Source organism: Ixodes scapularis, unplaced genomic scaffold, assembly GCF_016920785.2.
Source record: "Ixodes scapularis isolate PalLabHiFi unplaced genomic scaffold, ASM1692078v2 PGA_scaffold1__304_contigs__length_218370807, whole genome shotgun sequence".
In the NCBI taxonomy this organism is placed as follows: domain Eukaryota; kingdom Metazoa; phylum Arthropoda; class Arachnida; order Ixodida; family Ixodidae; genus Ixodes; species Ixodes scapularis.
This window is the reverse complement of record NW_024609846.1, coordinates 96,384,415-96,409,981: the sequence shown is the minus strand read 5'-3', so window position 1 is coordinate 96,409,981 and position 25,567 is coordinate 96,384,415. Positions and strand designations below refer to the sequence as shown.

General features: G+C 43.7%; 1 protein-coding gene across 9 annotated transcripts in view; it reads right to left on the bottom strand.

The window, feature by feature from the left end:
* The window catches only part of LOC8029608 (Golgi integral membrane protein 4), a 49,767-nt gene that overhangs the window by 9,643 nt on the left and 14,557 nt on the right, over nucleotides 1-25,567 (bottom strand). For 5 of the 9 annotated variants that reach the window (XM_040501230.2, XM_040501228.2, XM_029974748.4 and 2 more), the window contains exons 9-10: nucleotides 15,871-15,939; nucleotides 4,640-5,065 (exon numbers count right to left, since the gene is read on the bottom strand). In XM_040501230.2, coding sequence (XP_040357164.1) covers nucleotides 4,640-5,065; nucleotides 15,871-15,939 — 495 coding nt within the window. The remainder of the gene's footprint in view (nucleotides 1-4,639; nucleotides 5,066-15,870; nucleotides 15,940-25,567) is intronic. The other 4 variants (XM_040501229.2, XM_040501231.2, XM_040501225.2 and 1 more) reach the window with 1 other exon arrangement.

Genomic DNA, 25,567 nt, shown 5'->3' with positions numbered 1-25,567 from the left:
ATGCGATGAAGCGTTAGCGAAGGCAAAAATCTTGCGCTTGAGGCGGAGCAGCTACTGTCACCGACAATAGTTTGCCTAGTGACGTGAAATTAACACGCTACCACCATATTTTTCAGACTATAGTCAGCAGACTACACATGTTTAAAAGTTGGAATTTTATGCAGTACAGACTATCTAGAGGTGCGGACTTTTCGAGATTGTTCATATGACAAGACAAGTGTTGTGTACAGTACATCTAAAAAGTACTTGAAGTACACACTAAATGAGAGATGATGTACTTCAAGTAGTACCGGGCGCAATAGCCCCTGAGCACATGTCTAGGAAGCGCCGCAGTCGGGTGATAGATAGTCAGCACCTCCACCGGCAGAAAAGTGCAACAATGGGCAGTCGCCGGAGTGTCGTCTGGTTCTCCTCCCTTTCTCGTTGCTAACTTTCCAGAGCAGGGCTGGCTTGTTTGACTGCGTACGTCCCCGCATACATTGAAAACGTAGTGACTCTAGTTTGCCTGAGGTAAAAGTGAGCTGTTCATTTGGTATTATGGACATAATGCTGTGGGCATATCCATGGATAACCAATTAAATGCACTCTGATGCAGAAGGCACTCGTGCAACATGGTAAAGGTTTGACTACTGTCTCGGAGTGCTAATCATAGTGATTAACATTCACTAGATCATGCCTGCCCTTACTTTTTTTTTTTCTTTTTTTCTATATGTAGTATACAGAATGTTTTATTTGAGGTAACTCGGGATATGCGTTTGAGGTAAGCTCAATTTTTTTGACATTATTATTTTATTGTTGATGAACATTTGCGAGACACTTGTTTTATGTTTAGTCATTGTTTATGTATTTATGATAAAAACTACACTGACACTGTTCAAACAGTAGTCAAACGTAATTCTATGGCTTCATATTTCGAGAATTCGCCAATGCGTCGCATTCCTGAAAGGGACACTGAAACCTCCAAAATTAATTTTTTTATTTTTTGCCACATGATTCAATATGGTGTCAGAAGACAACCCAATCAATATTTTGCTACAGCGTCACGTAGGCTTTTAATAAAGTAAGAAAACGCAACAGCTTGAAACCGAAACCGAAACTGGACTCCAGAGGAAGAAGGACCATAGATGAGGAGAGAGTTGGCGAAAGTCACGTGGCAGTGCAACTATTTCTCCGTCAATCAATGTATTTGCAGCTTTTTAGTAACCACAAAAAATGGGTATCGTATCCCTTTTTAATTTTTAATATTGTGTGTGTGTCTTCGATGACCCACGACTTATCTGGTGGTTGTGTCTAAAAGCGCGACTCAAACCGGCCAGTTCTCGATCGGCGGTTTTCAGGCAGAAAGAAAATAAATTTCGAGCCGCAAATTATTTTCTGGATAGTTGGGCTCTCGTATGTCACGTAGAAACAAAAACTCTGGCAGGCATAAATACCCTGTCAGTGCCCCTCGTAAGGAAATAAATGCTGCGATCTAGAACGAACTGGTGAGTATTTTCTATTTGAATAATATACTTGTATGAAAACATACATGTCTGCTTAAGAATATGTAAACGCTGATCTGTTTCAACATGGCTAATTAAAATTTATTGAGTGCCAAATTGGCTCATCGCGATGTGACCAGAAAATTAAAGACAACGTTACAAGAAAATGAAAATGATGCAAAGCCTTTTGCCCTAATTGAACATAAGACCGCAGTCCAGGAGTTGGCCGTGTATTTAAAAAGTGTGTTATTAATGACTCAAAATATATATGTATGTCATTGTTTTTAACATTAGTGTTGTTTAGATGTTTGGCTGTACTTGAACTATTTATTTTATGCACCACTTAGATGAATATAGATACTATACCGTCACAATGTCTCGGCTTCAAATTAGACTATGTAAAACACTTTAAATTGTTTAAGACATTGATAGACAGCATTGGTCAAACAACAAATAGCAACTTGGCAAATCCGCAATATTCTTCATCAAATAACAATATCAAGCGCTACAAAGACATTGTATCCGAGTCAGAATGCCATTTTGGTATCTTGAATAAATTAAAGGCAAAAATGCGCCCACCTTACTGACATCTTCCACCGGCCGCACAACAGAACATTCTGGCGTGCGGCTGGTGTTCTCTCATTAAAACACAAAAAAATATTTCCGAGGATACCTAAGCACTTTTTGAGTTGTGAATGCAAAAGCATGACTGTCGTTCTTCGCGCCCTTCGTTCGTCTGTGATGTACTGGCGTGGACGGCCGTGTACCGCTACTGCCGAGGGTGCGAAGGGGGATGGTGGCCGAGTGGGCTAGCGCACACCAGCACGGAGCACGTGGAGCGAAAGCTCGCGCTGCATAACCCAGGATCCTGGGTTCAATCCCCACCCCTGCCCATTTCAATCTGGATGAGCGTCGTATCGGCATGCGATCGTGTATCACTACTCTGTGATACACGTTAAAGACCCCATGCTAGCGGTTGTAGTGCACTGGCTAAATTTCTCATCTACAGCTGGGAGACTCGTCACCCGTTTAGGCAGACCAAATTTTAGGCTGTATAAACATACACACAACACTTTCTTTTTTTTTTGCCGAGGTTGCGGCTGTTGACAATATAGGTGCCTCAGGCGCCGCCATGTTCCTCGGCACCAAGAGGAGCAGAAGAGCAGCCGCAGCCCCCCACCCCCCTCCGACAACGCCTGACACGAGAGCGGTGGCCGAGCGCACGATTTCGTGAAGCAGTCGCCAATGGCTATCTAGGAGCCATTTTGCCCAGCCAATGGGAGAATGGGCATTTCTTTCATATTTTCTTTTTTGTGGTTACAGACGCCGCCGGCTCTGCTCTATAGAATAGTTAATGCTTTCACATTAAAAACACCACCACACATGCAGTTTTTACTGAGCGCTACAATAAATCAAACCAGTAATTAAACCATGTTGAATTAACCTGAGACTGGGATAGAGAAGAAACATCAAAACGTAGAAGGGACAGAAAATAGACAGGACGACGTCTCTCTTGAGACGTCGTCCTATCTATTTTCTGTCCCTTCTACGTTTTGATGTTTCTTCAGACTGGGATAGAGAAGAAACATCAAAACGTAGAAGGGACAGAAAATAGACAGGACGACGTCTCTCTTGAGACGTCGTCCTATCTATTTTCTGTCCCTTCTACGTTTTGATGTTTCTTCTCTATCCCAGTCTCAGGTTAATTCAACATGATTAATATTCACCAGCTCGCCTGCACCCTTACGATTTTTTCCAGTAATTAAAACACAGTATCAATTAAGTGATCGCTAGAGCTCAAGAAATAGATAAAATAGGTACAAAATACAGAAATTTATCTCTAAACATTGTTGTTACTACGTGCCCCCATATGCACGGAAAGCAAGGACCTTACACTTGTAGCCACCGCTGCTTTACACGTTAGGATGAGACACAATATAGTTTTAATCGCAAACTGTAAAAAAAAAAAAATAATAATTATAATAGTAATAATAAAAAGGCGTTTGTATGTTTGTGCTGTCGCGCACTATGCCAATGCAAGTAGAGCATCTTCAACGGCGCAAATGACAAAACGGGACTTCCCATTGTTGCAGAGGTTGCGCACCAGATGGCGCAACCTGTCAGGGAAAACTGCATTGCACAGTCTTTATGTACTTGAAGTACTATAAATACAATGTACTTTAAAAGTAAAGGACAAGGGGAGGAAGTGGCCGAGTGGGCTAACGAGTCTCAGCTCGGAGCATGGAGCAAAAGCTTGCGCTGGGAACCTGCTGGGTTCGATCCCCGCCAACCCCCGCCCGTTTCTATGTGGACGAGTTTCATATCGGCACGCATTTGTGTAATCACTGATGTGTGATGCACATTAACAACCCAGGTTAGCGGTTGTACTGCACCGGATAAATTTCTCATCTACAGCTAAAAGACCGATTACCTGTTGACGCGTATCTCCACCAGCGCTGTATAAGAATACAGAGCAAACCAATTTTTTTAAGTAAAGGACAAGTGTGTACTTTTTATCACAATCTTTCATGATGCTCTTTCATTCCCCTCTACAGTGTTTCTTTTTTATTTTTGTAACTGGTATGCCTTGCCCCAGGGGTAATTGAGAGTGCATCAGTCATTTTTGGAAATGGCAGCGAATAATGAATAAAGTCAAGTGTTTTCAGGGTTGACAAAGCATCATTCTGTGATACAAATTTAACGAGATCATATTTGGGGAATGCACTTTGAAATCAGGAGTTGTACTTTCCTCCAAAAGTACAAAAAAAATACTTTAAGTACAAAATCATACCCAGAGAATGTACTTCAAGTACAAGTAATCTAAACTTCCTTGTACCTTAAGTACAATGTACTTAAAAGCGCTTCCAAACACTGGACGAGACGTCGTGAATTTTATGAATGACAAGTTATGTTCATGATGAGTAAAATGCATATGATAAAAGCTCTTCTGTGTGCTAATAAAGTACATTTTTTAAGGTATGCTGCATGAGAAATTTATGTACTGCACAGAGTGCAGACTGATCAGTGATATAGTGCAAAGTCAGTGCAGATCAACAAAATCGACCAGGGCTGAATAATAGCAAAAAGGTGGCCCTAGGATATGCATGTGAACAGGCCTTTGGGCACTTTCTGCTATACAACTCCACTTTCATTCCTACCTTGTCCGCCTGTCCGACACCAAGTGCCTTGGGTGCTTTGGGAGCCACGGACTTCTGGAGGGCAGCTTCCACCGAGGGCAGTGCGGGTTTAGGGAGCTGAGGAACTGCAGGCTGAGCAATCTGTTGCCCAGGTTGTTCGACAGGCATCTCGGCGGGCTGCTTGGCAACTTCGAGCTGAATGGGATTCTGCGGGGACTTGAACTGGACGTGCAGATTATCCCTGAGTGGTGGCGCTGCCCCCTGGGGAATGACTGCCCCATCACCAAGGGCCTGTGCGGGCCTCATCGTGCTGGTGGTGGTGGTGGTCGAGGACGGCTTGGCTACGGCCGGAGCCGCAACTTGCTCGTTCACTTCGAGCCTTTTGGCGACAGGAAGTGCCCCCAGAATCCCACCGTTGACACCATCGCCGGCTTTGGCATCTTTCTGCTAGTAAGGGGTGGGTGCAGGGAAAGAAACGGGCAGATTTCTCGAGCCTGCTCATGTCTCACGGTGAAGAAGTAATTTAAAGGAAAGTTGGTTGTTCAAACACAGAGCTAACACGTTCAAATGGTTACTTTTTCCGCAGTCTATCAAAAATTGGAATAGGCTGCTCAATATCATTGAGAAAATACTAAAATTGTCGAAGCTGCTTTTCTGAAACAAGTCGCCCCTTTGCCGCACTAGCATGGCAAAGGCAGTGGTAATGCAGAATGTGATGTGTTAGTGTAGAGAAACTGCATACAGATATGGAGACTGGATGGTGCGAAGCGGCCTAGTGTCGTGCAAGGTAAGCGCATGAGCGCTTTGTGGATGCCTTACTCGTGGGTGCCATCTTCTGCGGTTGCAGTGTAAATACGACTTTCTCAGAGTTTGTTAGAGTGCGACACACGCTAGACTGAACAGGCGGAAAACAGAACAATTCGAACGCGGCAGCGCTGAGCAGAGCTCTGTTGCCAGCTCGCAAAAAAAGAGAACCAAACACTAACTATACCTCAACCCATTGCGGCAAAGTGAGCGTCTGCTTTCTTTTCTCTTCTTTTCTGCTGCTCTCTCTGGCACCCTTTTTCTGGTGAAGCCCAGAGAACGCTCGTTTCGAAGAGCAGGGTGCCACTGTACGTCCGAACACGTGATGTTTTTCCCCCGCCGGGAGTTACACAAAGGCACTCAAGGAACAGGTTCGGCTGGCACATGGTGTCCAGCCAGTGAGGTGACGAGCGCCGCATGAGCATTCGGCTGGCGGTCGGTCTGTCAACTTCCGTTGCTAGCACCCAACTGGATATGTTTAGGTGTCAGCCATATAACACATTCTGCATTAAAAGTGCAAGTATATGTGTACATTTGTTCTTGCCACTATCATAAAATCTTGTATGACTGCCCTCCCCGGAGAGATCACCCACCCCATCTTTTTTGACTGAATATCCATAACATAGAAATTCTGAAACATCACCCACCCCTTGGCTCCCGTTAGATATCAAGTGACGTTTGACGCAACGCCACTAGAAGCTTCACGCGACGTTTGATGCAACATCACTAGAAGCTTCGTATCAGTTGCAGAACTCGCGCTCTGCGGCCGAGCCAAAAAGTTTCTGGGTCGAACACACTATCGCTTCGAGTGGCTGGTGGAACATTAAAGTCTTTGCTATACTCGAACGTTGAGCATTGCAAACTGGCGTGGCACAGCGCACACAAATACTGATTGGTAAGAGGTATTGAATTCCTACTCGCCGGCCAATGAAAGCCACATGTTCTGCGCAACGCTGCAGATGTGTTCGCTGCACTGAGCGTCGGAGTATAACAAAGCCGAGCGATGCTGCCTGCACCTGGCTTTGTCAGCTCCGCGTCCAGACCTTTGCATGTTCCGGTTCTGTACGTTGCTACTCAAAGCATCCTGCAGATGCAGCCGTGGCAGCTTGAGCGCGATATCTTGCACGTTCATCTTCGCATCGATCGAAAATGTACAGCTTGGGAAGTATGGTTCAGTAAAACATTTTTCTTGAATTTGAAAAACTTGAAAGAATGAAACTCGTAGGGACGAAGGCAGACAGTATAGTTCTATCGACTGGCAACTGACATTTAATGATGCCACCCTCAATGCCTTAGGTCAGCCCTTCCCTTCCCCTGACCCCAAATTCCCTCGAAAAGAAGAAGAAAACCTTCGGAAAAAAAGAAGAAACTTGGGAGAAAGAAGAATCCGTCAAGGAAGATAAAAAAACCATAAAGGAACTTTTTTTCTTACAGTTGGATAGATTTGCAGTTATGCCAACGTGTTGTGTACCGGGTTTATGAGCGGTTTTAACAGCGACAAAGGAAAATGGTACTTTTTGAAACCACCGGCAGATGTCGGAAAAAAACAAGCTTGGGACTGCACTATGGAGCACGCAGGAAAGCCCTTCTCGGCAAGTTACCATGTGTGTGATCTCCAATTTAAGAGCGGGGATGTTCCGACAGTTTACAAACGCAAAATAGGCAATGACATTGTTGAGTTATCGCAAGGAAGATCGGAGTTCGGTCCATAAGTGATGCGGAAATCCCAAACTATGGCTTTTCTTGTCTGCGCCCATGCACGGGTCAAGGTCGCAGTTGCTACCGTCCCAGACAGTGCATCAAGATGAAACGAGGAGCTGACAAAACCAGCATCGCCTAATGGGTTGGCACCAAAAAGTTTTCCGCTCAAGCGCAGCGCACTGGCGAGATAGGAAGCTCCGCAACTGAAACACAAAGTGCCCCTAGTGATGTTGGTCCAACGGGTATTACATCAACTGCGCAGTCTAAGGTACCGGTTTAAAGGGACACTGACACCCCCCAAAATTTATTTTTTATTTTTTGCCAGGCGCTTCATTATGATGTCGGAGGACTACCCAATTAATATTTTGCAACAGAGTAGGATATTTTTTTAATAAAGCCAAAAGACGCAACCGCTCGAAACTGACACGGAAACCCGACGGAGATCGGAGAAGTGTAGAGAAGAGAGTGAGTGGCGGAAGTCACGTAACTACACCCGACCGTGCATTTTTTTTTTTTTTTCTCCTCTCCGTAGCAGACGACATGACATGCAGCGTACGGGAACTTTTCCCCGTGCGATTCTTTTGCAGTTATGTTTGTTCCGCTCGTTGTTCTGTACTCCAAGATGAGTTGTTTTGTACATTGAGGAGTTGGAGATGAGTAGTGAGTGCCCGTGGTGAATTTCCGTGATCGGTTGCGAAAAGAATACACCCAAGATTATTGCGTGAAGGGCTGGCTCCACATGTCCTGCGTCCGAAAAAAAAGGGGCATTGTGCGACAGAGTTTTTGAAAGATCAACGGGATCGGGACCAATGGCCGGCTGCAATTCCTGTAGAACATATACGGGCACCTCGGAAAGCAGACGCTACCTGATTTATATGCTCCTTGCATTTTGTGGAAAGTGATTACATTGAGTTCGCAGGTGTCAAAAAGGAAATCCCATACCATTTAATTCAGCGAAGTGTCGTCCACAACATTTGTTTGTTATTTTTTTTTGTTTGTTTCTTCAGTGATAATTGTAAAAAAAAAAAGATATGTAAACATAGAAAAATGTATGAAAAAAAAAAAAGGTTTCACGGGGAATCAAACCCGCTCCTACCACGTGTAAAGCGGACGTCTTTCCCGCTGAGCTACTGGGGCATCTCTGTACTGGTGGATCTCTTTCCTTAGTAATAATTCAGCCGGTAAACTGTAAGTTGAAAAGTTTGCTGCCGATTTTCCTCTAGCAAAAGCACTCCTGGGTCGAAGTTGGGAAGCACCACGCATTAGCGACATTCGCATTAAGCAAAAAAAATCGTACGCGTGCATATTCAACTCGAAGTAGACATGTCGTGCTTGACGTTTGCGCGAGCGATGTCTTCAGCCACGAGAAGGGAGCGAAGGCTCGGCGACGTCTTCGTGCAAATCGGCTTGGTGGTCGGGCGTGTCGTACGGGATGAATACCAATTCTTTTGATCAGTCCCAAATTTCTCTTTTAAAAGTAGACAGAATTCGCCGGTACCGCGAACGACAGTTTTGAAATAGAGGTCCCACGCCCGTCGTCCGCTCCCATCGCCGTTTTCGCGAGTCCCACGATACGCGAAACGAACGCATAGAATGCTTCCGGTTCTCTGTGCAACTTTTTTTTTTTCAATCAACGTATTTGCAGCTTTTTAGAAGCCACAAAAAATGGGTTTCATATTTTTTTCTATTTTTAATATTGAGTGTGTGCCTCCAGTAACCCACGACTTTAATTAAATTTGGTGGTCGCGTCGATACCTTAGAAAACGGCCCGTGACCGCGGAAAAGAGATTGAGCGAGACTCGAATCGGTCAGTTCTTGATCGGTGGTTTTCGGGCGGAAAGAAACCGAATTTCGAGCCGCAAATTCTGTTCTGGGTAGTTGAGCTCTCCTAACTCACGTACAACTAAAAACCTCACCGAGCATAAATACCCTGTCAGTGACCCTTTAAGTGACAAGGAATTCGTAACGGGTTCCTGCAGGTTTATCACACCGTGACACGCAAACCTGCTGCATCTGCAACTTGCGGTATTCGTTCCCATGACGTGCAACTTCGTAGTGGGTTCCCACAATTTTTGTTCGCAATCTGCGTGCATGATATCAGTTCTCATAACAGCCAAGTATGTAGCAGGTTCTCAAGTGTCTATCACACCGTAAAGTGTGAATCTGCTGCCGCCCGGGATCTGCACTATCCGTTCTCATTTCAAGTGGTTCGAGCGGGTACCTTAATGTTTATCACCAATTTTTTTATAAAATTTTGCTATTGCATTTCCAAAGATCACTTAAAGGACACATGTAAAGAAAAAAAACATTTTTTTTTAAACAGCTTAAATGGAAAAAGAATGTCATAAGACAATATTACAACGAAGAAAAAAAAATTTTAGAGGTATATTTACGGCGCTATACGAATTTGTAGTTGGCACAGGGTGCCACGAAAAGTGGCCCTTATTTATCACATGGTGCTTGCGCTCTTTCAGAAGCTTCCTATGGCCTCTAAAAGTAACTTATTCATCTTTGTTTCAAGTATAACAAAAAACTAAGATGAATAAATACTTTTAGAGCCCCAAGGAAACTCCTGAAAAAGTGCAAGCAGACGTAATAGACCAGTGCGCTGGTCAGACGACGGCGGCGGCGCCCCGAAGCAGACGAACTTGTGCGGCGGCGGCGACGACGACGGCGTGGAGAAACACGTTGAAGCGGCGTTCACACAACGCTCAGCATGCGGCGGCAGCGCGGGCCTACCACATGACCAGCGGCGGCTCCCGCGGGCGCTAACTACATATTCGTATAGCGCCGTAAATATAGCTCTACAAATTTTTTTTTTCGTTGTAAAATCATTTTGACATTCTTTTTCCATCCAAGCGTTTTAAAAAATGTTTTTTTCCTTTGCACGTGTCCTTTAACCCATAATTTTCACTATTCACCTGCTCATTTTAGTTGCAGCATTCTTATGAGATTTTACGCTACTATTTCTAGTTTTAAAATTGTTTTTGTCTACACAATTATTCTAATGTTCCGACTGTTATGTACAATGACTCCTTTTGTATATGTGCCCTTAGTAATAATAATGTAATCTAGATATTCTAATAAATAAATAAATTGTTAGTTGTCCCACAATAAAGCTGTCGATTTTCATGAACCTCCAACGTTCTGGGGTTTTGAAAACTAATTAATTTGCAAAGCCTCAGGGCTCTTAAAAGTTACGTCTACTTCACTGTTCAAGCATTCACCAGAGCCTTATCAGTTTTGCTTTCCAGAAATCTATTCCCTAGAATCGATTTCTAAGAACCTGGAGAAGCTGCTACAAGGCTTTGGGGGCCACAAAAATAGTTCTGTAGTTTGTGCCATACATACACTTCCAAGCAGATACCAAAACGCTAGATGTCGTGAAATTCCTTCACGACTATCTATACATAGGGTGTCCCAGGTCACCAAGCTCCATCTGAAATGGACCGTAAAAATCAACGCCTGCGCGTAGTAATCCAAACTTTTCGTCAAAGGTGTAATTCACAGGTTAGATTTTCTTGCAAAATTACAATGTGCAGCTCTCGTTCTGTAAAAAAATAGGGCCAAGAAACTTGCCAGGGTGAACGGCGGGCAGTGACGCAGACGACCAAGTCGAGAAGCGGGGCGGGTTCGGCACTCGTAGTGATAGATGGTGCTGCCTCCTAATTGAGACTGCTCGCAACCACCATGGTTTATTAAAAATTAACATATTCTCTTTGTAATGTACTTTTGGTTAACAAATAAATGTAAACAATAAAAGCAAAACTTAAAGGGAAAAAAAATATGTTTGCATAACGACGGTACTTTTGCTGCCAATGGATTTTGTCTGTGTGTCGTCTGCATGTCATCTGCTTTCTTTCGCTGGTTGGCTACACACGACGTTACTAAAACACTCAGTTGGGAAATTCACCCTTGAAACCTGGGTCACTGGCGTCCACCGAGATCAAGCTAAATATGATAACAGCGCCCCCCCTTAGCGACACTGAATGTTTTCAGAGTAGCAAAACTCCCAGACTCGAGGTGCCAAGATGGCAGCTCAATCTTAATATTTATTCTGGTCACCATAAGCTTTTAGAAAGCATGTTTTTGAGTAAAAACAAATGGAAAAAGCTCTTTTTGTAGAAACTTTTATTGGAGATCAGTAAAAATGACAGGTGCATGATGTTTTAATATCTTTACTTTAGTTTACAAGGTTTTGCGGCTCAGTCAATAGTATTTTTGTACAACTATGTCTCACCGGTGATTCCAGGTAGCCCGTCCCGACCTGGGCGTGTCCTAACTTCGGTAGTAATTAGCGGCACGCCTGCTTGGGAGAAGGGTCGGCATCCCTGAAACCTTTTCCCCCGTATGTGTTTCGGCGCCAAAATGGCTGATTAAAACCAAAATAGAACCGTCGCAGAAGACTCTATCGAATGCGATACTCCTTAACCGACACAGTCGTGCAGTTCCTCGAGTGGCTGCTGCGGGAGAAATGGCAGCGTTGCGATCGCCATTAGCTCAGCTCTGGTGTACGGATTGGTGCCACTTCTTTAAGAGACAGATCTATGGCAGTTTACCAACTGAGATGTTCTAGTAACATTGGCTACACCTTTTGACGCTCCTCCTGACGCCATCTATCAATATGTATGCCAAATGCGTCACCGTCCGCCGTTGATCATGGCAAGTTTCTTGGCCCTATTTTTTACAGAGAGCGAGCTACGCTTTCTAATTTTACACGAAAAAACCGACCTGTGAAATACATCTTTGACAAAAAGTTTAGATCAATACGTGCAGGCGTTGATTTTTACGGTCCATTTTAGATTGAGCCTGGTGACGTAGGACACCCCATATATCACACAAGGCAAACTTTACGTAGTACCATATTGCGGTGGGCGATCTTTGCATAAATCAGATGCCTATAAAAAGGGATTTGTTTATCGCATAACCAAATTATTTGTGTAACATATAAGTCCTAAAATTAGGTCTGGAAAACTTTAACGGTGAAACTTCCAGTATCCCTAATAGGTGGACACAAAGCTTCTTAGCCTGCTGGAAATCAATTTTTAAGTAAAAACCAGTTAATAGCATATTACCATTTCTTCTGGGTTTCGAACAACGTTGACCTATTCAAATACTCCAAGCATTTGAATAATTTGAATGAAATACTTCATCTTTTGATTGAATGGCAGGTTTTTCAAAGTACCTAGTCTCATTACACAAGTACATTGTGGCAAAGGTGCATGCATGGCAACAATGTCACCGGTGCCACTTTTCAGCAATGTAACTTTGTGCTTACTTACAAACCCTTTTTGCAGCCAAGTTCACGTAGGTGTTGGGTGTTTCAATAAAGTTTTGCTCGCTCGCTTTGTAAACGTTAATGGTGCATCTGAAGTGTGAGAAGTTGAAGGTTGCAAGATTCTCAAAGGTCCTAATTCTACTTGGGTCACGGAGATGCTTCTCATTTACTGGCACAGTGCTTTCGGGCTTTGGCCAAAATAACTGCAGGAAATAATCCGTGTCACTTGTAGAACGAAGAGGGCCATTATTTTTTGCTCAGGCTAGTTTTAATTTTTTAAAAAATGAAACAAATCGAAGGTCAAAGTACCCCTCGACTCTCCCGTCATCTTTCGAACAACGTCACTGGGGGACAGCCTGGTTTCCCCTTAGGTTCTGGCTTCAGAGCTCCCTTCTAGATTGTCGAATTTCCAGGGATTAGCATCGCCGAAAGTAACGGCGAGCGAGCAAATGCCACACGCGACTGCAGATCGGCAAATACAATAATTCCTCATTAGAAACGAAGTCTACGGGACAGCAAAAAAATTCTATATAAGCATATAAGCGGTAATCCGATAAAAGCAATAGAGCCAAAAAAACAGTGACAGCAGCCTTGAAGGTGGACAGGAACACTGCGGAACACTCCGACCGTATATTTAATGAAACAAACCATGGTAACGAACATTTTGCGACAGCTTCACCGAGTAAAAAAATAATGAAGTAGAGTTCGCGATCATTTCATCTGGGCATAATTTCTCTTCGAACTGCTCCAGGCATCGCAAAACACTGTCACCGCCACTGCACTCCACTTTATTTCGAAGCAGCCGTGGGATGCTTCGCGTCTCCACAGTCATCAGCGTTTCCCAAGGTGCCTCTCCCATGTCGCTTCGTGTTTACCCTGGCCGCACGCAAAGTCTACGATCGCAGCATCCACGGCAGGAGCAAAAACGGGAACGTTCGCATCGACAAGCACGAACGAATCAAAGTTATCCTCGGTGGCTTTGCCAAAATGTTTTCACACACTTCTGTAGAGATTGTTGCAGCTCTGGGAACCGTGCACCGGCTCGGCAAGCATGCTCGCAAGAGAAAATCCGACGGTCGCAAGGCAGTTGGCTATCTTTCATCTTCGGGTCGCGGGCATGCTTTCTCTTGCATGAGGAACTTCTTGTTCTGCAAAATGATGGACAGTGTCGAACGGCCGATGCCAGAATGTCTAACTCTTTGGCAATTTTGGACTTGGGCCGGCCACTTTTCTCAACCTCGCCGATCTAAAGCGACTTTCGGTAAACACTCCCAATCTCCCATAAGACGTACGTCTGCGTTCACTACGCCACAGGCATGCGCGTCAGGGGCTCCCGAAGGAATAATCTCTTCTGGGCTCCATCGCTCCCTTGACTCGATTCCAACAGGAGTCAGGCAGTGTCAGCCGCGGGCGCCATAAGCATCTTTGGAACGAGGAAACTGCTCCCGCTGCACCACTGCTCCCTGCCATGACTGCTCCCTGCCCGCATCCCCACATCAGCATCGGAAGCGGTGCTCTGCACGCTCTACCCTGCATCACCCGTTTAATCCATTTTCTTGTTTGCCGTTTTTCCAGTTTGCCATTAGCCTCGGTGGAAAGGAGGGAGGAAACACAAGTATCTCCGTGCGCCTCCGTGTAGGCTCGCGTGCTTTCGGCACCGTGGCCTTCGTAATAAGCGTGGTCGGCCGCTGATACACTTCAAATAACCCGGTTACATATGTATACATTTTGATCGCGACCACGCTGAACTCCGATAAAGCGACAATTCGAAAAAAGCGAGTTTGTTATAACGAGGGATTACTGCAACTAGTTTCTTCCTTAGCAATTACGCAGTGGAATAGCATTTTTTCTCACTTGTGCCTAGATAAACAGTATAAAAAATACAAGCTGCAAATTCTTTCAACAATAAAATTGTTGCACTGCCCCATTAAGCCCTTTGTGATCAAACTTCTTGAACAGCATTGAACCAATATGTTGGTCTCGCAATACGAGCGAATCGTTTGATAGTAGCTAGAAGACTAATCTAACCGGTTAGCCCCCGCTCCTAGATAGGTCAGATTTCACCGACGATGCCAGCGCTGCTTCACCATTGTCACGCAAATCTATCATATCCCAATGCTTCCACATTCTTTTTTTGCCTTAGAAGAAGCCTCGAGAGACATTGAAATGTTGCTTGATGGCATTCATAGATTTCTGAGGCATGGCCTAAAATTAGTCTAACACAAACTCAAAAGTTGCCTTCCGCTGGGATTTGGCCGCACATGCAACAAAGTATTATCAACAGTGGAAAGCTCGCGCTTGAGGCAAAGCTTCTACTGGGTTCTATAAACCTGTCACCAACTATAGGAACGTCAGAAAGTTTCTGCAGCATACATACTTCCAAGATGTGGTCCCCATTCATGGCTTGTAGAACCTATGCATTACAATCATAAATCCAGCAAGTTTGTATTCAATCAAGACATGCTTGCGATAAGCACCAGTGAGTGATAAGAGAGTGCAGCTTTAATGCCTGGTTCAGACAGTTGCTTTGGTTGCATTCAGAGCAACTGAAATGACAGCAACGACCAAGTCACTGGGACATGTATTTGCCATAAACAATGTGACCCAATGCGAGTAGCTTTATAAAGCCACTATGAGCCACTGTCCCAGCATCCATCACGGCTGTTGTTTCGGCTGTTGTGTAAATCAACCAGCGCGAACGTATGAATCAACTTCAAAGCTCGAGGAGGGGTAAGGGGAGGGAGTTTAGTAAAGAATGCAAGCCAGTCCAACCACCACAACATGCAGAGTCTTTCCAAATTTTTGCCCAATTTTTGAGGCATCATACCGGCTTGATGCAAATTCCATACAAAAATTAAGGGACCGTGCAGCTGACTTCAACATGGCTCCTTTCTTCCATCTGGATACCAGCTTGGTCAACTGTGTCCTTTAGTCTTTCAAATAATTAAACATTTTTTGTGCTATCAAAACAAAAGTCATTCCTACAGTGAACCCCCCATTTAGCAAACAACTTTGTTTCAAGTTTCGTGCAGCTTTATTGGAAAGACAACACGCGAGCCGAGGCAAACTTTTTGAACAGAGCATGCACAGGTCCCAACTAATCTCGACTCGAGACCCTTCTTTAAGCATTTCGGTTTGTCAGCCCTTTTTCTAAGCAAGCTCCCGTCTCTTCCTTCATGCAAATTCTGGAAAACCCATTCTTAATTGCACTACTGAAAGATCCTTTTGCCTATATCCAATCTAATTATGATTGATTGGAGGCTGGCCGTAACAGTGATGCCACAACGCGGAAAAGAGATGATCACAGGGACTAGACACTGCCAACCGCTCGTGCTACTTTTAGGTTTATTCGGCATGCAAGGCCTAGCTGCCACACAAAGGCAAATGCCCCAAAAACGGCCGTCCCTTTACACAAGCAGAGCTAGACAACTACCAACTGCCACAAGTAACTTGAGAAAGTGTAGTTTACCTTTCTCGGTGGACTTTCCGCCCCAAACTGTTGGTTTTGTTCGCCATATTTCTGAGCTCCTCCCGCCTCCTGAATGCAATTAACAAGGCGAATTAGCCCTCGGCATAAAAAGACAGTCACTCCACTGCACAGAAACAGCGCGCTCTACGGACCTTAATGAAAGCTTCAGCTCACTGCTACCGAAACACTAAGCAGTTACTGGCAGGCTTAGGGCAACGGGGCCCGTCGACGAGTTGCTACGTGTCTGATGAAAGCGTATGGCCTGCATCAAGATCAACCACACAATAGCAGCTGAGCACCATTAATTGCAGTCAAAGCAAGACAATCAAGAGATACAGCCCCCACGCATTAAGGCTGCCAGTAACTGCACCAACTGTGTAACTATCAAATGCCGACCGATGCACCCCGGGTGCATGGAATCATGGAAAATGCAGTGTAGCATGCACGAGAAAGCAGGCCGCAACGAATGAGTCAATGCAACAGTTGCAAAGCACCCCCCCAGGGCACACAGCCACCGATTCCAAGAGCTTCGAGCAAACCCCGTCAGTCAAGTGAGCGTGCAAATGAAAAACCCTATGCAGCGACGCAGCGACACAAATGACGACAGGACAAGAAGGTGAAAAAATAATATCCTTTTTATTAGTTTCGCCGTTTGAAAACAATAAAAGAGCATGTTTGCATGTCAATAGAGCAGATCAGCACCCGTTACCGGTTTTGTACAAAAATAATCAAACTAGCATCTCTCCCTGGCTTTCTCTCGAATAGAGGTCATGGGGACTTCAGTGTACACAAGTTGGAAAAAAGAGACAAGCAACTTCACGTGAGAAAGCTGCACAGCCAAGTAAAGTTTATGAGCACACAAAATAAAAAAAAAAAAATAAAAAAATTAGGGTTTAATACAACATGTACAAAAAGCAAATTTTGTGCTAATTCCAAACATAAAGAGCCATATTTGATAACTGATATTTTGCCAGAGATTTTAAATATTTCTTTAAAGTTGCATCATAGTAGACTGCAAAGCCAAAGGGTTGAAAATCAAAATTATCCAGCATCAAATGAAGTTTTTTTTATACTTTTGCCAAACCCTGGCATTAAATGTGGAAATGGCTTTTTAAACTCTTGGAAACAACCCTTTCAAAAACTGTCGATCATGTTGAACTGACATGAGAGCAAGAGAAACGTTTCTTTGCTGGTAGTAAAGACTGGTAAATCAGAAAATCTAATACTGCAAAGAACAGTCAAGATGTACGGGAGGAAAGGTTCCTGCAAAATCTCCAGGCTCACTGCTTAAACCAACACTTATGTAACTCCAGGACACAACCATGAATAGGTTCCCTCTGAGCAAACGAAGCACAATCACACCACTAGGAATGCACAAACAAGACAGCAAGTGAAAAGCAAACAAACACAAACAAAAAGCAAGAGCATTTTGCTGTTTCAATGTCTAACGTGAGATAAGCCCCCATGTGAACAAGGGCATAATGTGAAGGTACCAGCAAAAAAAAGATTTAGAGCATTGTTCATTATCTAATTTCATATATACATGTGGCAAAACTTCTAAAAAATAATTTGGATGCCCCCCACCTGTAGCACGTCCTTCAAGAACTAAAAAAAGATGTGACTACCGCTACAATGTGACTCAAGGCCTCAACTAGACTCTGCATAACAAAGTTTCTCCAATAAATGCTGTCCACCATCATAAGTTTAGGAAAACCCAAGAAGCTGCCAAGCAAACAGACATTTCTCTTTTGCTCTCAATGCTCAAAGCAGACAGGGAAGTTCAGAAATAAATTGTGCTGTACCCTATATTTCTGAAATGCTTCTGCAATAAACAAAACAATATAGAACTATATATATATACATATAAAACTTAAGAATAAAAAATAGCAAAGGAAGTTTTTTTTTTGATGAGCCTCTACAAAAAAAGCAGGGCATGAAACCTTCCTTTGTAACAGAGAAGCATCTTCTGTAAATTCATTGTAAGTATTCGAGCATTGAAGCAAAATGTTGGCAACAGGATTTTAAGGCTATCAGCATAGACTCAAACTTAAGAGAACTTACTGGTGAAACCAAGTTGACCTTAGCACTACAAAATAATTTAACCAATTATAAATGAAGCATAAGTTATAGTGAACATTCTGCTCTTAGCAAAATGCATAAGAAAAACAACATTTTGCTTATGCTTAATCTGTGACTCACAAATTTCTATAGCATTACAACACAAATTATGATAATTTTAAGATAAAAAAGTTATACTACATTTGCAGCCAAGTTCAGATCGTGCACATACGTTCAAAATTTAAAAATAAAGCCATAAAATAAACCTACAAATTAAATGTAGGTTTCACCAAGACTAAAACCCCAAATCAGGGACGTAGCCGGGGGGGTGGGGGGGGTGGCCATGGGGCCCGGGCCCCACCCGAAATCTTCCATTTTACTGGGACCTCCTCTCCCCCCTCCCTCTCATACAGCATTTTGTCATAGGTGGCCCCCCCCACCCCCAAAACAAAATCCTGGCTACATGCCTGCCCCAAGTGCTTTTGTCCAAGTCCTACAGCATAAAATAAAGTCCTATTACCAATCTTCCACATTTCTGCAGATGCATCGAAACGGTGTAAAGTTTAGAAATAGAAAAGTTGGCCCTAAATTTACTTTGACCACACTGATGCTAAAATTCTTTTACCCAGCAGAACATAGAAGTACAAACTACTCCTTAAATTACAATGCTCATACCTCGAAACCATAAATATATGCACAAAATTCCTCATATGTATATTGAGATAACCCCTGCTCTCATTTACTAATAGAAAGAAAGCCAATTCCTTTTGATTCTACAGTGCATGCAGTCGGCCAAGGGTAAAACAATAGTGTTAGTGTAACAGCACCTAACAACAAAGAAGAGAAGGAACACACAACACAGAATGACCGATGACTCGCAACTAAATGTTTAATAGTGGAAAAAGAAACCAGGGAAACATAAAAGGCACACTCAACCCCGCATGCGCGGCCCAAACTTTCTCGTCACAAAAGGGCTTGATCAATCAGAGCATCACTAGCTCCCCCCTCCCCCCCCCCCCCCCCTTCCCCCCCTCCAACCCCCCTCCTTCCCCGATTCATAGTCAAAAAAAGTATTTCTCTTTTCAATAGCGCCACCAATGGGTTACTGACAGATTGCACTCCGTAATTAGAAATGCAGAAGGCCTCTGTCACTTCTCCCGTCATTTTATCTCGATGCTTTCCTCATATAGCAGCCTCATCGAAGGACGGTTTCGGTGGTGCATGCGTGGTTGAGTGAGCCTTTTATGTTTTCCTGATTTGTTGTCACTATTAAATATTTAGTTGTGAGTCAGCGCTCGTCCTGTGTTATGTGTTCCTTCTTTTAGTCTTCATTGTAATGCACTGTCCCACGTACGCCATGTTAAACTTCCACCAACTAGCCCAGCTCTCTACTTTGTAAAACAACAAGGACAGCAGAGATCATAATAATATTTATACTCCACAGCAAAGTCAATAGACCTGAGAGACTCACTCCTGAGATTCACCGTCGGAACTAAAATGCGATCAAAAGGCCAAGTCTGCAGGTGGATTTTGGAAAAATCCTAAATTTCTCTACGCTCTCGTTTTTATACTGCAATGTTAGCTCGCACATGAAACTGCAACCAAATGCCAAGCATAAAGCAATCCCTAACTGCTCCAAATCCACAAGCAATCCTAAATGGTTCCAAATTCAAATTCAGTCACAATAATGGAAAAAAAACACCCAAAAACCATTCACACTTACCCTAACAGCTCCCAAATTTCCGTCCCTGTAACGAAGGCCCGCTAGAAGCCACCTTAATTCGCTCGGAATGCAAGTGTCAGAACATGCCAAAGGGCGGCTGTTAAGGCACGTTTAGGGTCACGTCTGAATAAGCTCGAGCCGTCCACCAAATCTCTAGTAAACGACACCAACACTCATCCCAGGACACCTCCATTATCGCGTACGACGACGGCCAAGCTCTTACAGTGCTAAGCCTCTATATTCGAGAAACAATTGCAATAAAAAAACATGTCTGTGCACACTGCGGTGGAGAGTCGTTCTGCGCAAGCATTTGTGAGCACGTGATCTCCAAAACCGTCGCTCACAGGAAGCCCTACTCGACTTCACACAAGAAAGATCATAGAGGTCCTCCAGACGAGAGGCTGGACTACATATTTTGTGTTTTGAGTGCACTCGAGTGCAACGCATTCCCATGTAACCCCTTACGGCGAGAAAGCGTGTTGGCACACTGCTGCATCTATCTGAAAGCACTGGAATTGTGTAAAAGAGTGTAGGTTCTTTTTTAAGTACTTCCAGATCCTGATTTGTCCCTCACTGCAGGCCCACACCGTCTCTTTTTCCCTTCACTCCAAAATAAAGAAATAACAACGATCAATATTCGCGAGATCAAATTTACACACTATCCACAAAAACGATTGCTGGGAACGTTGCCAGCATCGTTTCGAGCCCACAGTGAAAAAATAATGCGTAAAAAATTATATGAATTTGTACGCAAGTAGGAATTGTTTCAGGAATACCCAACATGTGACGCTAGTGAGTCAGCACATTGTCTTGCCGCAAGCAGCTTTGAGGAAACTCAGCGCATTCCAGCGCACCAAAACGAAAAGGTGTGAACCGGCTTTAGCCGTCAGGGTGCTTCCAATCGACCGCACTCAAGCTCTCCCGATACAAATCTCACTAGGAATCGGGCTTCGCCTCGCTTGGAGAAGACTTCCACTGCCCGAGGGTCTCCTCTAAGACGCCGTCGGCTTTCTTCAAAGACGGTTGTGCCACGCGGCAGAGTCGTCGTGGTGCACGACCGGGGCGTTGTGGTTGCCACTGTCGGCTCCAAAATTGGGAGCTGCCAGCTGATACTCTTCCTGCCGATGGCCGCCGTTGGCAGCCATGAACGCCTGCACGAGGTGGTCTCGGTTGCGGGGGTCGAAGCGCACGGCCGCGTCCCGGGGCTCAAACCGGCTGCGGGGAACGACGGCGGGGGCGGGCTGCCTGACCCCCCCCGCCCAGTGGGGGGGCGCTCGGGGCGCTCATCTGGGGGGGCCTCAGAGGTGGGGCCACCTGGTAGCGGGGGTGTGCGTCGTGGTGCCCTTTGGGCTGCTCTGAGCGACCGAGCTGGGGAGGGGGCACAAGGGGGGAAGGGGGAACCATCTTTTCAGACAAGACTGTTTCGCAGTGGAGTCTGCTCTTGAATCGCAGCACCCTGAGCAAATATTCTAAATTTTAATTATTAATTTGAATATCGGCGCATTCGATTTGGCCTTTGAGTCGAATGGTAGTATAGTCGAAACATTTCTGATGTTTTCCTTTGAGTCGATGGTAGTATACTTGAAACATTTCTGATGTTTTCCGATTTCTCTGCAGGTTCTTAAACCCGACTCTTTTAGCTTCATTGATTGTAATTTTCAAACGCATAACGTGCCACGGGGAAGCAACAGCTGCAACAGCGCTGCGGGTGTCACGCGCAAGAAAAGGCATCTGTCCAGGCAAATTTGTGCACAAGCACTTTGGAAAAGAAAGAATCTTTGTTTGCGTACGTGCAACAATTTAATTCACGGCTCTCACAAATTTGAGCTCGCTACGTGCACATGTTGATCTTTGTGCCCTGGGGATAAAGAATGTGATATATACGCCGAGGATCAGGTGATAACAACCAACATCATGTGGTATGACATAGCTAACAAGTGACAGGAGAGCCCACAAGTAGGCTTTGTAAAGAAAGAACAGATTGGGCATCCTATAGGAAGGATTTTAAAGATATATCACAAGGATTGTGGAGTGCTGTGTCAATATGATATATTGCAGAAGATAAAACTTGAAATAGTCCAGCTCTTCTTTCAAAGCCATCAAGTGCTTCTTAGCTCTTTCCTTACTGCACTTATTCAAATCAATTCATTCAAACGATGCATTCCAAACCCTCACTTCAATGCGTTCAGCGCCGTTTTTAGACCAGTGACGCCATCTAGGATATTACGTAGAAACTCTACTTCGAGTTTCGGTTTCGGTTTTTGCTTTTCCACGAGGGAGTGGCAATTCTTCCGAGTGACTTTAAAGTTCCAGGATCGTGAGTGATTGCATCAAGCATGGCATCTTCGTCTCACGACAACGCTACCCGGAAATATACTTCGAATTTCCGGTGCATATGCAATCAATTTTGTGGAGAATGAAAGTGGCAGCAGTGAGCCAAAAGATGACGTTCCTTTCGTGGATTTTAGTTTCAAGTGTGGCAGTGGGTCGAACCAGCTGGGATCATCCATGGGTGCCCGTCGGTAATATGTTTTGTTTTGCACGATGAGGGCATTTATTGCCTCCATGAGCTTCCGTGGACATACTGGGCGTGTTCTGAACCTATTATTTTTTACCTGCGGGGGTGGGGGGGGGGGGGGTGTCTCCCTTACATAGAATTGATTTTATGCCATCGGCAGCAAAACGAGTGGAGTTGTCTTCAAATAGGTCGCCCGGTTCCAACCTCGGCATAACTCGAAGGAGTAGCATGAAACGCTCTGGTCGGGGCTTCGGGGAATGGCACAATCACCACAAAGTCTAACTTTTTTTTTTTTTTTTTTTTTAGAACAATAAGTTTTTTTATGGAGGTTTTTAAACTTGTAGGATTTGTTTCTAGAAGAGTAAGGTACAAAATGTACATTTCTAATTTTTTTTCACTCTTAATACTTTGCAAGGCACATTTAATTCACATAAAAACTTAATTGACTTTTTCTTTTTTTCTCTCTATTTTTTTTTTTTTTTTACTTTGGGACATTTTGGTGTTTCTGAAGGCCCTCTTGGGGTTCCTTCTACCAGATGTCAAGCCGAGCAATACAACTTTATTTTTTTAAATTGATGCTGGCTGTCCCCCAATGTCGAATAGACCAAACTGCGTGTGCCAAGTCAGTAGGGTTGATTATTCTCAGTTTTAGAGTTTTCAAGTTGGTTTACACGGACTTAGTTTTCTTTATTTACCCCTTTGTCACTGTAATTATCCAATATCCCTCCCTCTTCGATCCAAAAGGAATCCCCGAAATGTCAGAGGTTGAGAACCACTGTGCTGTAAATAAACACCTTGTTTGACATTTACATTTTTGAAAAGAAAATTTTTTTTAGCTACATTTTGGTATGCTCTCGTACATCTAGTCCCGAGTTTTGCGGCTGAACTCTTTTTTTTTTTTTTTTTTACCAAGACCACCCTTTAACAGCTCTTTTTCCTGCAGTAAGAAAAGAGTTAAGGCCCATGCAAGATGCAGCATTGAAGTAGCATAGTAACAATGTGTGTGCGTAAAATAAAAAAAAAAATTAAACATTCAATATCAATAAGGTCTGATCTACCCAGCACAAGTAAAAGAATCGCTGCTTGTTTGGCTCCAAGCTTAAAAAATATTTCAGAGCCACTGGCATAGACTAAAACATAAAGTAGCATTGTAGCCAAACACTAGTACAAGTCTGAAAGATTTTCAGGACATAAACTGAAAACAATAAAAATAATTTTCGTGCAGAAAATTATTATCCCGTGGACGAACCCAGGTTTACCAGTGGGAACATTCTCTGAAAAACCAATATCCCAAGCTCAAGTCCTTCTGGGGAGCTTTCACTACAGTAACACATGTGAAGTACAACCAGCCCACAAAAGCACAGGCTTTGTCAACAAAACAGGAGCACAGGCAAGCCAGACTTACAAGAGCACTGAAAGCACAAAAGTATGTTAAGCCAAAGCAAATGGTTGGCCCGTGCTTTGCAACTGCTGAAGAGCTCAGAGAAATGACCTATAACCACGGCACATTGCCGTTTGCCCCAATGCGAACACACATTTGTATTTGACCGGCTTTGAAGATGAGTGTGCCTTTCTAGGTTACCCTCGGGAACATTCCCACCTACACCGCAAGCACTCCAAACACGGACCTAAGTGTCACGTAAAAGAACAAAATCATGGCAATCACACGCTTGAAAAGCTGTGCCCAGTTCTGCGCAAGAACAGACTGAAAACCACCACCTCATGACAGCTGCAGTTCTGCGTTCACTGCATTATAATTTGTTTATAGTAAAGAAGTGGAAGGCGGAGGATGCTATAAAGCATCTGAAGAAATCCAGCGAGTACTACAAGCGTACCAGAAGACTTTACAATCAGGCACAGGCATACACAAAATGCAAAGCTACATGGTAATGCTCCCAGTGCTGAAATAATTCAAATTATTCTCTTAGAATATACCATAGTCTACTTTAGGAGGGCCGAGGCTCGAGTAAATACATGGCAGTGCTACACCCATCTGTCAGCTGACAGTCAGTGCATCGAAGGCCTTGTGGACCTGGGCTAGCCTGTACTACCATATATTGCCTCGTGTAAATCAACCTTTTCAGAAATAGGCATCTCAAAATAAAATATATATATCTAAAAAAAAAAAAATTATCATTAAGACCAATAAAATATTGTATTTTATTGGTCTTAATTTGGGGGGGGGGGGGGGGGGGGGGAGGTTAGGCTTATATTTGAAACCGGCCTACTAGCAGCAATATACGATAGTAGCAGTGCATGTGCAAGATACTTTTTTTTTGTTGTTGTTAAATTAGCGCACTTAATAATATCAAACAGCTTGAGATTTTATAATGAAAATTTTCAGCCTTATCTGTGGTTAAGCAAACTACAGCTGGATACATCATCCATCGTTGAGTCAGCAGCTATGGTGAAGCCCTAGTGTAGCAAATTTTCTAAATGTTCACAAATTGAAGCAGTTTAGCCGAGTATTGCACCTTGTGAGCTCTTCGACATACAAGCTGTCGCCCCCCAAAAAAGTCAACAGGATTTTTTTTTGCCACTGAAAAAATGAGCTCCGCATCGCCAGACGCTCATTCTCCACCCAAATGCAGTGCTGGCCCTCCAAACCAGATGTCAAAGCTTCAGAACTAAGCGTCATCTTATTCAAAAGATACGAGTGATTTTCTAAAATTTTCAATGGGAAAATGGCAGCCGACAGAGCTCTTGATTACAAGAAGCTGAATAGCACCCGTCGCCGAAAATGGGCAAAAGTGGGCCCCATTTTCCCAATAAAATTTTAAGAAAATCATTTATAACTTTCGATTGAGATAACGGTAAGTTCTGAAACTTTTGCATCTGGTTCAGACCGCTGGTGCTACATTCGGGCAGAGAATGAGCGTTTGGCAATGCATAGTTTATTCTTGTGGAGGAAAAAACACCATGTTTTTTAGGGGGGGGGATACAAATTATGGTTTAACAACTGTAATGTTCTGATACAATGCCTAATTCAAACTAGGTTACATATGATAGTTCCACTATATACACTTGCTGGCTGGATCCTTCGCTTCAAGCTATTTTTAGACTTTAATGTTAGATGAACTTACCAGAATGTTTTTCCTATTAGCAATTGGTAGCTGGCAATATTGAATCTCTGAACATGTGGGGTGCAAGTTCCCACAAGGCCACTTCTCTGCAGCACACAAGCAGCACACAAGCACCCAAGGAGAAGGGCCCTCCCCAGGCAGATAAGGAAAAAGTTTGTTTGTACATCATATTTATTGCCTATTTCTTGTTGAGTTTTTAACCCTGGTTCATGTTTTCCCTTTTGTTAGGAATGTTCAATGTTGCTACATGAGTCCATGTCTATGTCTTAGATTTTCAGATTTAAATAATAACTTTGCTTTGCTGTTCCGCTATGA